Source organism: Rhinolophus hipposideros (assembly GCF_964194185.1).
Source record: "Rhinolophus hipposideros genome assembly, chromosome: 1".
NCBI lineage: Eukaryota > Metazoa > Chordata > Mammalia > Chiroptera > Rhinolophidae > Rhinolophus > Rhinolophus hipposideros.
This window is the reverse complement of record NC_138047.1, coordinates 59,031,749-59,044,314: the sequence shown is the minus strand read 5'-3', so window position 1 is coordinate 59,044,314 and position 12,566 is coordinate 59,031,749. Positions and strand designations below refer to the sequence as shown.

At 36.4% G+C, this 12,566-nt stretch overlaps 1 protein-coding gene across 1 annotated transcript in view; it reads right to left on the bottom strand.

Annotated features, from left to right (window-relative positions):
* Nucleotides 1-1,068: 1,068 nt before the first annotated feature.
* CFAP299 (cilia and flagella associated protein 299) overlaps nucleotides 1,069-12,566 on the bottom strand; it is a 543,118-nt gene continuing 531,620 nt past the window's right edge. The window contains exon 6 of the mRNA XM_081049078.1: nucleotides 1,069-1,306. Within this exon, the coding sequence (XP_080905204.1) occupies nucleotides 1,211-1,306 (96 nt within the window). The 3' untranslated portion in view covers nucleotides 1,069-1,210. The remainder of the gene's footprint in view (nucleotides 1,307-12,566) is intronic.

Genomic DNA, 12,566 nt, shown 5'->3' with positions numbered 1-12,566 from the left:
ATCAGTCATTTTTCCAGAGAATCCCTGCTTCCTTTTGGTAAAAACAGTATTGAGAAACTGAGATCTGGGTGCTAGTTGTGCTCATTGAAATTGGGTGTTGTGGCCCTAGGTCCTCTCCATGGATGGGACAAAGCAAAGGAATATGTACGCATACACACATTAACATATATTCTGTATCTGTTTATTAAAAATGATGAGACCACATAATACATCCAATTCTAATTGACTACTGCCCTACTCATTCTGACTGGGAGCTGACACCTTGTGCAGGTGGCCATTACCTCCCTCATAAATACGCCCTTCTTACCCTATTGGAACACTGACACTCTGCTCTGGGCTCTCCCTACTACATGCTGGACAGATTCCCCACCTTGCTTGGCCCCACTTAACTGCCTTAGTACTGGATTGTTCAGAAAGGGAAGAGAAGAGAATGAGAAGCAGAAGACGAAGAACAAAATATTCATTTTAAATCACAAGTGGCCTCTGAATAGTATCTTTTCTGCACAAAAGCCACCTGCAGGGGGACAGAAGGAAAATGTATTTGTTTTGTTTGTTTGTTTTTTCTCTCTTATGAAGTCCTCATCTCTCTAAAATTTTCTGGCTTCCTTTAGATTTCATTTTCTCAGCTTCCTTGTCCTGGGGTTCATTTCATCCAGGCATATAAAAATATCTAACACTTCTATTCATTTTATACATCATCTCATGGGATATTTCAGATACTATTCACGCATTTACTGTTATTGAAAACCTTGTATTTATATTTCTTTATGCCTGTTCTCCAATTTGTGACCCTTATCAATATTCAAGGTTTTATGCCACATGACATAATTTTTGGTCCACTAGATTTGGCAATGGTAGGACCTGAAACATTTTTGTTTTGGAAAATCTGAGCTACAAAATATGTCACTAATTACTGTATCCTTGAAGTAGCAACAAGATTTTCTCCCATGAACTGTTGCAATCAGCCTCAGTGGTCAGGGGGAGAAAATTAGGAAAACCTCAAATCAGATTAAGAGGCTAGCCGCACAATAAAAAATAAAAAATGAAAAACAGCCAAGGCTATGGTTTCCTTTCTAATTTTCTTTATTAGCTTTTAATATTCTAATTTGTCTTCCAGCTATTGAACTCATTTATTATTCTAATTTGCTTCAGGTTACAGGTTTCATTTAAATTTCGCAAACAATTAAGGAATCATCTAACATGTTGGTAGTTAAGTCTTTCTTCTGGAAATGTGGTCAAAAATCACAGCTTGTATGTACAGTTCTGTCTGGATAGGGATTCTAGTAGAGTTGTCACCTGGTCGAGCCTAAAATACATAAATCATATTGTTAATCAGTCCAGTCCATGCGAATAATTGGCATTCAATTGATTTTCTTCTTGCTTCAATATGGTAACAAACATCTAAAAAGGCTATGGCCATGGAGATACTTTCATGTTTCCTCCAAGATTATCTTTTTCAGGAGTGGTGATAATTCCAATCAGGAGATTTGAGGCTCTGGGCTGTGACATTATTGAAAATATTTAGGATCAAAGCAGTGTCCCAGACTCATATAATAATTGTCTAGACTCTGCTGAACGCCATGGGTCATTAACTCTGCAGAATTCCCAGTGAAGGACTTTGCAAACACATGTGATCACAGGTTAATAAATCAGAAAGAATCCTATCGTGAGTTTGTTAAGTAAAAATGTGTCGAGTTTGGAACTAATTCAGACTAGTGAAAGTAACCTGTTCATGGTGGGTTTCATGAAAAGCTGATCACTTTCAAAATTATTGATATGCTTTCTTTCCCCTTCAAATTATAATCATTAAAAAAAAAAGATTTGTTCCCTTTATCTTTATTCAGGAGAGTCTATCACACCTATAGGCTCCTAGTGAGCTCCTGTGGGAACTGATCTGGTATTGATAAGAGAGGTGAGAGAGCTACTACAAGAGTTAGACAATATCTACAATTGGAAAATATTATTCATTGGGCCTTTTCTATGTTTGATATACAAAAGAATAGTTACTTGCTCTCTCTTCTTTTGTACAAAGAGATGATAAGAAATTTAGATCTGGGACTAGAGAGAAGCTTTGGTATTGTCTTTTCCCCATAGTACTTAATTTCTTATGCTAGCTGGGAATGAATATATAGGATTATATTTTTTATTAAATAGAATCAGACTTTTGAAATGGGTAAAACAAAAAGAATGGGTATCCTGAGTGCCTCATGCATCCAAGTATTTTCTGCCTTTCATTGTTTTTGTGCTATTTTACAACTCTTTAAGTTTTAGAAGACTGATAAGGCAAATTATTCTTGGCTACAGAAATGCAAATTAATTGTATCCGCTGGCATGCAATTAAGTATTGCCCTGTATTGGGACCCGCTCTGCAACTATTTGTAAACTAATTTTAATTTTTATTTCCCAGGTATGTTATTCTCCTTTAAACTGTGTGTGATATCTTACTGGTTCCCTCTATAATTAATAAATTAAATTAAATCTTTGGCACATTCATTTTATATCTGTATGGAAGTCATACGTGACTATACCCTTTTTAGAAAAATTGAGAAGGGGGGTGGTAGATGAGGGTAAAAGGGATCAAATATATGGTAATGGAAGAGGAACTGACTCTGGGTGGTGAACACACAACATGATATATAGATGATGTATTACAGAATTGTACACCTGAAACCTATGTAACTTTACTAATAATTGTCATCCCAATAAACTTTAACTGAAAAAAAGTTGTCTTGTAAACATTTTCGAAGTTCACCTGTGATGCCCAATAGATTCATCTGACAGCTGAGAAGCCTGTGTTGCCAGAGGAGTGCTGGACGACTTCAATCCAAGCATTTCTTTTCGGTCCACGAGGTGAATTCCCAGGAGCAACAGAATGTTCACTTTGCTGATCCCTTGTTTCTTTAATATATTTTCCATTTTACTCTTTTTGTGCTTTGTTTTTGTTTTGGGAACTTTTACAATCGATAAATTATTCCCCTTTGGTGACAGCAATGATTCGGAATTTGGTTTTATGGCCTAACCTTTGTGATCTCTGTGAATGAATGAATAGATTATAGAGATTTATTCTATCTTGCTGAGAGACAACAGAGAAAATGATTTGTTACTATTTTCTTTTCTTTATTTGTCTACTTGTCTATGTGGGCTCAAATAAAAATCTGGTATCCACTAGGAAAGAGAATAATTTTTTGATATATGGAGCGTTAATATTTTTGTGCTGACTTTTGGCCCCTGGCTACAGTTTAGATCTGAAGCTATAAGCTATCTATGTGATTGTGTGTGTGTGTGTGTGTGAGTGTGTGTGTGTGTCTGTCTGTGTGTGTAGTCGTTGTTCAGGTCTTTTTCTCTTTTGTTTCTTCTCAGAACCCCTGTCTAATCTTGGGGCTTACTGAGGACACCAAATAACTTTTTTGCAAGATATAACTATCAATATTATAGCCAAAGGTTTTCTACCTTTTATGTATAGAATACTTGAAATTCAATGAAAAAAACCCCTATTAAGATTCTATAGAAAACTATGTAGAGGGCAATAATAATTACAGAAGAACTACAATATACTAACGTGCACATGAAAGAAATGTTCATTCCTAACAATAATTAAAAATGCAAATTAAAATGACCCCAAATAAATGAAAAACATTCAAAAAGTATGCAAAATAAATAGGGCATGGTGAATGGGCAGTCTTATTTCATGTGTATGTAATTGGAAAATTGATATGGTGTGACTGCAAAGTGATTTGATAATATCTTTCTAAAGCTGTATAAAGTATATCTCTTTAGACTAACAGTTTCCATTTTAGGAATCCATCTTAAAGAAAACAAAAACAAAAATAAACCAGAAACCTGGTTATAGAGAGTTTCTTTAAACTTCAGGAGAGGAACAGAAACCAACTTAAGTGTCCATCAATGGGAGATTCTTACATAAATTCTGACTACTTCATAGGATAGAATATTATTTACATTTTTATACAGCTAGTTTTTTTTTTTTCACCGAATAGTGTATCCTGAACATCTATTCATACTAGTTCATCATTCTCAACAAATATAGCTTGAACTGGTTTTTAAAACTGCTGCATACTAATTCACTGTGTTGATGTAGTATAATTTATTTAACCATTGCCTAGCGATGGACATATAGATAAATTCCAGTTTTTAACTACTGCAGTGGAAAATACTATCCTTTTAGAACTTTCACTGTTTCTAAGTTGTTACACCATCAGAAAGCAACAGTCATTCACTGAGCACCTACTCAATGGCACATTAAACACTTTCTCTCATTTAACCTTCACAACGATCTTTTGTAAAATGGTTATGTTTACAGATTTTACAGATTAGTAAACAAGGTAGAGAAGTGCTCAAAGGGGTTAAGTAATTTGCCCCAATCACAAAGCTCCTAAGATCTCTTTAACTCTAACTCATTTTACCTATTGCCCCTCTTACACAGTTGTCTGAGTCCTGGCTAATCCTTGTCCTGTTGTTCTTCCAGCCCCTTTCAACTGCTCCCAGGTATCCTGGGGAGTCCTTAGGTTTACAGTTCTCAAGTGTAATTCATTAAGAGATTTAAGCAGGTCTTTGAATTATTATACTGCTCTGCTTATGGCCATGAGTGCATTTTCTTTTTTGAGTAAATCCATCTGACTTCTCAGATTTTTTTAAAAGTAAGTTTTATTTTTCAAAGGTTACAATCCTATCCTTTGGAGCAGCTTCAGGTTCTTGTGAGGTAGTTTTCCGGGCTCCAAGTTGAGGCTGCCATTTGTTTGTTTTGTTGTGTTTTTTTTTACTCTTGCTGCAGCTAGTGGGTGCAAGTTATATTGCTTAGGCCACCAACGTTTATGCTGAAAATATCTCAGCCGGCAGTAAACACTTAGACACTGCCAACGTGAGATTTTCCTCTCTTGCCAATGGCCTTCATCACTGTTCATACTATGGGTTCCATGTTCCAATATGCTTCACTTCAACAGCCCTCCATGTTCCAATATGCTTCACTTCAACAGCCCTCACTTTGCTTTTGGGATTTCAATGCCGCAGAAACGAAGAATTTGCCTGGGTGGTGACTGGTTACAAAGCATTCATGGGAGTTGACTACTTGTTCAACTGTTGCGACCCAAGAGAAATCATGCTCTTTGAATTAGAAATCATCCCTTAACAGTGTTCTCGCACTTGCAGTGACTCCATGCCTGACTTGTTTTGTAGTACCTGCTTCTTTGTCATTAGTTATCAGGTCTTTGAAACCATGGAGGCAACAATTATTTTGTTCTTTTAAATAAAAACCTTCAATTTAAAAAATTTTAAGTACATTTTTAATGTTATTAGCTTTTGTTAATATTATATAAGTTTTAGGTGTACAACTTTATAACACAACATCTGTATACTCCATTGATCTTATTCAATCATTTCATCCAGAAAACTCACCTTCCATTGTCTCCCATGCTCCTTGTCCCGATTTGTGACAAAAACAAAATGTGTGAAAATGCAAGCCTGAATTGGGGATAAGCTCTCTTTTTCAGATGCCTCCATCCTCACATCCCTTGGCTCTATTGGTACCTTTTACCTTTGGCAAAATGTTTGATCAGGATTGTCCTTCTAATTAGAAGCTTAAAACAGTAATTTTTTGTTGTTGTCATGAATGTAATATTGTGATATGTACTTTTCTTTTTACTGCAGTTATTCAACTTGGATGGTGAAAGGTTATCATTTGTACTCTTTATTACTAAACATCGACATACATATAATAATTCAAAATTATATATTTTAGTTTTTTCTTTCCTCCAGATTACTTATTTTGAGCTATTACTTCGTATATGAGTTCATACATTGGACACTTAACAACAATGTGCTTATCTCTAGGGGTTGTTCCATACTACTCATATAAAATTAAAATCAGTTTTCCAGGTCAAGAGGAGGGCATAGCATTTAAGTTCTAGGAGTTTTAATTCATAAAAGCCAAGGTCTGTTATGTAATTTTTAATGTATTCCTCAAGGCCATTGATTTTAGCAGCAGTTAGTTGAGTAAATACTTAATTTATATGTGGTAGACTTTTAGTTCAGGTGTACCAGGTGATTGCCCAGGGGAGAAAATGTTTAAAAGCTTCTTAGTATGTGGGTGTTTTAGGGCTATAATCAACCAACATTCAGTAATTTGGGTAGCAAAACCAGAAAGTTGGCAAGGCCTCAACTTTACTTAATAACTGCGACTGTGCCACAGTTAAAAAGCAACGTTTACAAGAGGCCTCCAAGGAAAATCCAGGAGCCGAATAAGTGGAAAGTGGTGTGGCTGATTCAGTAAGTGTCCCTTGCCCCATTACTTCAAGTTTGTGTGGTGTTTGAGGAAACGCTGTTGGAGACTGAAGACGCCATAGCCTTGCTTCTTGCTTAACTTACTTTTTTCAATGTGAGGTGTGTGTTTGTTTGTTTTTAAATATCTAATAGGAAATATACCTGGGCCCTGTAAAAAGATGGATTGTAAAATTGAGGACCTTCACTGGAAGGGTGGAGTTTTAAGAGATTAAATTTGAACCATCTGTGGAAAGGATGTAGGAATGTTATGGGCCTCCATTTTGAGAAGAGCAATTTCAAGGCTGTGACAGGCTCCATCTGATTTTAATGTCTGCGTGGTAAGGGACATTAAGACCAGCCAATGAACTGCGAGGTAGCATTAAAGAGGCAATTAACACCTTTCCTTTTAATACTACCGTGTTTCCCTGAAAATAAGACCTAGCAGGACCATCAGCTCTAATGCGTCTTGGAGCAACAATTAATATAAGACTTGGTCTTACTTCGTATAACATAATGTAATGTAATATAATACCAGGTCTTTTTTGCTCCAAAAGACGCATTAGAGCTGATGTCCCGGCTAGGTCTTATTTTCGGGGAAACATGGTAGCAAGTGCTCAGTCCACCAGTGGTTGCTTGGGAGGGACAGTACAGAGGAGAGAGGAGCTGTGAGAAGGTACTTCCTCTAAAACAAACAAACAAACAAACAAACAAACAAACAAAACCAAAACCATATTTTTATTGGTAGATGTTATTTTTAACTTTAAACTTTGCTCACCTAGATAATCTTTTGCTTATAGAAAAACAGAGTTTGGCTTTTTCTTTTTTTTTTGCATTTGTATAACATGACTACACATTTATTTAAAAAATAATAAAAATAACTTTTTTTATTCACCCATGGACCTAACACATTGCCATTGCTGTAAACACCCAGAGTCAGCACCCCACAGTTCAGTAATGAACCCCTGGGGTTAATTCACCTACTCCGGTAATTTTCATCTAAAAATAGTGTTAGTTCTACATATGTTTCTAGTGCCTAAGATCCTAAAATATTTTAAAGTTAACCGCAAACATTTCCAGGATTATTTTTGGCCCTACTATTCATTTCTTTAGCAAATATTTAATATTCAATTTATTCATTCCACAGATGTTTACTGAGCACCTACCATATGCTAGCATTGGAGGTGCAATGGTAAAATGACCAGCAAGTGTTTCTGCCCCACGTTTCGGTTTATGTTTCACAAGTCTGTTACATACATTGTTTCATTTGCGCCTCTGGACAAACCTAACGGACAAAGTGATTCTTGATGAGGCAGTGACAGCAAGAACGGGTACCACACATCCCACTCTATAATGATCCAAATAAGTGAGAAAAAAGAACAGCAATTTATCAGCGGAAGCATCTCCTGCGGTTGGTTACATTACTGCAGAGGTTATCCAGAAGTCTTTGGTATGCGGTCTGCACTTTCTAGTCTGTTTGTGCAGCCTCAGGAACGTGTAATTTAGACTACTTAAAATTAAGTCTGTTGAATTAAAACTTGTTTCAGAGGAACGAAGTTTGCTCACTCTATGGACATACAGTAAGGTCAAGCAACAGCTAATAAAATACAACTACGTATGTAAAGCAGTGGATATCAAACCCAGCTAATCTTTAGGATCACTTAGGGAGATGTTAAAAATACAGATTCCTGGGCCTTACCACAGCTGGATTCAGTCTGAATTTATAGGGGTGGAGCCTAGGGCTCTCAAGGTTGGCTACCGTGAGGAGAGAAGAAGGGAAATACTTCACCGAATTGACAGACTATTCCTAATCAAGCCACCGTGGGTTGGAGGTTGACAATAAACTCTTGGAATAACATTCTGCACTCCTAAATAACACATTTTTATGTTTCAACAACTGTGATTTTCATTTTCAAAAAGATGAGTTTGGATCAGGGGGCACTGGTGTCCAGTGAGGAGTACTGATATGTAAAAAGAAAAGAAATACATCCTGCCAAGTCAGTGCACAATCTACATCGCCCACACCTTTCAAGTTCTGTGCCTCTCAGAATGGATCTAGAAAGGTTTACTCTACAGTGTCTTTTATTTCACCAATTTCTTACATCGAATAGAAACCACAGCATTTCTAAGATCTTTTAACATGTTCTTTTTCTGTTTACCTGTTTTGCCAGAAGATGCACTCCATTAGACACAAAGTAGAAAAAAGGAGACTGATGTATTGAATTTCATTATTTTTCATACAATGGGTTTTCTTTTGTGTACCAATGAAATTTAGGCAGCAGAAAAATAGCACGCCTCCTTTGAAAAAGGCCTATGCATTTTCAGACTTAGAAATTTTGATTTTAAGTCGTGACACAAGTGGTATGGACTCTTACTGGACTATGCAGAATGGCAAAAGACTCATTTGATTTGGCTTCCACAATGGCAATTCAATTTTCTCTCCAAACTTCTCTGCCATTACTCTCTTTCCGCTACCTTGGTCTCAACCCTGGTTACACATTAGAATCACCTGGGGAGCTTTTGAAAAGTACAGATGCCCAGGCCTTTCACCCAGACCGATACAACCTCAGTCTTTGGAGATGAGACCAGGCTTTACACGTTCTAAAACTTCCTGGGTGATTCTGATGTCAGGTTTGTGTCGAGGATCACTTTCTAGCCAAAAGAAGGTCCTCTCCCTTGCCACACAGCCCCACGCTCTGTGCTTCCTTTGTATGTGATGTTCCTTCCTACAACAATACCCCTTCCGTCCAGTCCCGGACCATTCCTACTCTTCAAATTCAGTTCAGATGCTACCCCTCCATCACGTCATTTTTCAATGCCTTAGGTTAAAAGTAAATTCCATCTCCACTGAATTCTTATAGAGCTTTTTCTGTCCTCTCAGGTCACTTTCTAGATTATTATTTCTGTGCATATTATATTTCCCCACCCACCCATCAATTAACCTGTAAGCTCTTTAGGGCAAGAAACCCACCTTTCTGATTCACTTTTTATTCCTCACAGTGTCCAGGAGGTGCTCAGTAAACATCAAATGAGGAAAAGGAAGATGGAAGGAAAAATGAAGAGGTGACAGATGTACTGACATCCATCTAGCTCACCTTTTTTTCTCTATCGTCCTCCAGTACTAGTCTCCCCTTCTCCCCATCCTCTCCCTTTTTGAGGGTTCGGGTGAACTGAGATCTCTCAACCCCTTTTTCTGGATATATATGCATTCTACAAACTTGGCCTTTACCTGAATCATCAGGTAGTTGAAATATTAAAAACATCAACCCAGAAACTTGCCAACTCCAGCACAACCCCTAGTTCGAGTTCTCTTTATTCTCTACTTGAATTATTGTTATGCTCTCATCCTCTCCAGGTTTTCCTCCCTAGTTTGTCCTAACCTACACCCTCTCACGTCCTTAAAACATAACTTTCATCCTGTTATTTTGCTGCACAAGAGTCTTGGCATATTTCTCCATTTCGTATCAAGCTCAGTCCAAAATCCTCATCAGTCTTGCATGCAAGGCTTTGCATAACCTTTCCACACTTAATTCCCACTTCACTACTTCTCCAAGCCGCAGCAGACAAATTGAACTACTTAGATTCTCCTTTGTCTGTTTTACTTGCACACTCTTCAACCTTATCTTTGCTAGTAGGTTTCAGTCCTGGGATTGCCTGCCTCTTCATCTGTATGAGTTCAATTGCTCATCATTCTTCAAGTCCATTTAAAAGATGACCTCCTCTAGTATCGTATAACAAACATTATTCCCAATGCTGTCCCCTCACCATCCCTCTCCACTGGTTCCTGCTGCAGATCATAAACCATCTCTTCTTCGACTGAATTCCAAAAGCATTTCTCTCTTTTGCAACAAATCATTTTCTGCCTTATACTGTAGTTATGTTATTTACATACCTGTTTCCCTAAAAATACAAGTACTAAGCACGGAAAGGGCTAGGGTTGAAGGCTTGCTCATCTTTACATGCTCTATGATGTCTCATAATATTTAAGTTTAAGCTCCATCACTATATTCTACTAATGATAAACTATGTGATCTTGAGCACGTCATTTAACCTGTTTGAGTCAATTTATCCATAAATCAAAAAATATATTGTAGTTCGAAAGTCTTAAATTGAGATGGCTTAAATTACATATTCTTGGTACCACACAAGAACACTTGAAAGCACATACCAAAATAAAGATTTCTGCATGACCTCTAAGAAACTTAAAAGTATGGCTGCACTAGTTGTTTCCACTGACGAATTCCTGAATTTTTTTTTTTGTTAACTTGGATCGATATAGAGTGGGGTGGCCGTATTCTTTCTATCATTGCTATAGCAGGTATCGGTGACATAATCCAATCCTCAACTTTTAATTAGTGTAGCACTATTTTTATGTGTTTGGAGGGAATCATTCATTCAATCATTTATTAATGAATATTTATTGAGCATCTATTAACCAGGTATTTTTCCAGGTGATGGGCTTCACATTTAGTGAACGGGAGAGAAAAGAAGAGAACAGCTAATGTAATTAAGGGAGATTTTTTTTCTATTTATACAATCTATTTTATACAATCTCAACTATTTTATACAATCTCTCTCATTAGTACATCATGAAGGTTTTATACTACCTATGCTATGCTAAGACTCAGAGCAAAGTCTCCCATGGTTAATGTTTAGTAAAAGCAAAAGAAAAATGCCTATTTTTTTCATTTGTCCAGATAATGTAGGGGAGTGAGTGCAAAGTGCTTCCACTCAATCCTTCTAAAGATAATACACTGGAAACATTTTGGTGGGTGTGAATCACTCAAACAAGCATTCTTCACTCAAAAATAGAAACTTGCCTTATTTGTTCCAGATGTTATACAGCTGCAGGGAAGTTAAAGCCAGTGGTCCTGTTTTCAATGCAACCAAACTCTTATTGCATTTGGAATTTCTTAACCAATGAACACATATTATTTGTTCTAAGACCTGCACAATTTGCTTTTTCCACTGTAACCATTCACAAACAACTATGTTTCATGGGAACCATACTTCAGAATTAATGAGTCCACATCTGTGCTGTACAAAAGAAACACATCCTGTTTATCACTGTTTCCGTCTTTCATTTATCTTGACCTCTTTAATTTGAAGCATAAAATATTTCAAAGAGAATACTTGAAGGGAAGGAAAAGGAGAGTTGAGTTGTACTGTTCTTACAATGTTTAGAGTACCTTCATTGTGGCGGTATAAGAAGGTGTTTATCTTGGGAAGAATTTCAGCAAAATTATTAGGAAAAATATTGAATATGAAATGTAATTCTTATCATTGTGCATTAGTAGTTTTAAAATCTTGACATTTTAGCTTATTTCTTGATTCTCCTGTAAGTCTGTAACAGATGCTATGTGGATGAATAAAATATAAAAATATCATGGCTCTGAAGAAGAACACATTAAGAAATTAAATAGGGGACGTACAGGTTCATTTTATATCTAACCATACAAATTAAGCTATCTGTGTTATACAGACACTTATGTTTCAGAACACAGTGTCAGATCTCTTGAGATTATTATTATTATCGTTATTATTATTATTTATGTTTATTATCATTATTTTTTTATGGAGAAGGTTTTCTCAAATTGTATTTCATGGACAATGTGTAGCAGACTCACACTGGCTGCTTATGAAAATATGTACTTGTGGGCCCAGTTGAGTCAGAATCTCTGTGAATTGGGCCTGGGGCTGTAGAGGGACCTAGAGATCAGAAAAGAAAACACTTTGATCTTCCAGGTGTGAACATGAAAGCCCAGGGAGGTGAAATGCATTTCTCCAGGCCCTGTTGCCAGGTAATAGTAAAGGCTTAGAATGTCATTTACTGATACTGAGACTGATATTCTTTGCCAGTAAGTCAGCTATTAAGTTTTATCTTCAAAAGATAAAATTTAAATAAAATTTAAAGAAATGTATCCAAATATTACCAGGTATCCCATCCAATAAGTCTTTACTCTTATCACTAGTTAACTAAACCCTTGTTCTTTCTCTAGGGGTGGGAAATACCTTTCTTTCAGACTCATCATGCATCTTTGGAATTATATTCAAGATCTTTTCAGAAAAAAATGAGGAAAATGTTACATTTCATGGGTTGTTGACTAAATCTTTGAAAAGTGTTTTAGTGAGTGTTATTTGAACCATGTTCAAATAATGGTTTGCATTTAATAATGATTCCAGAAAGACCATAAAAAGTATAATTCATGACATACAATCTTGAAGTATGTATATGCCATTAGTTAAAATAGAGCCTTCAAATAGTTGAAGTGTGATGTCATTCAAAACTGATTCAA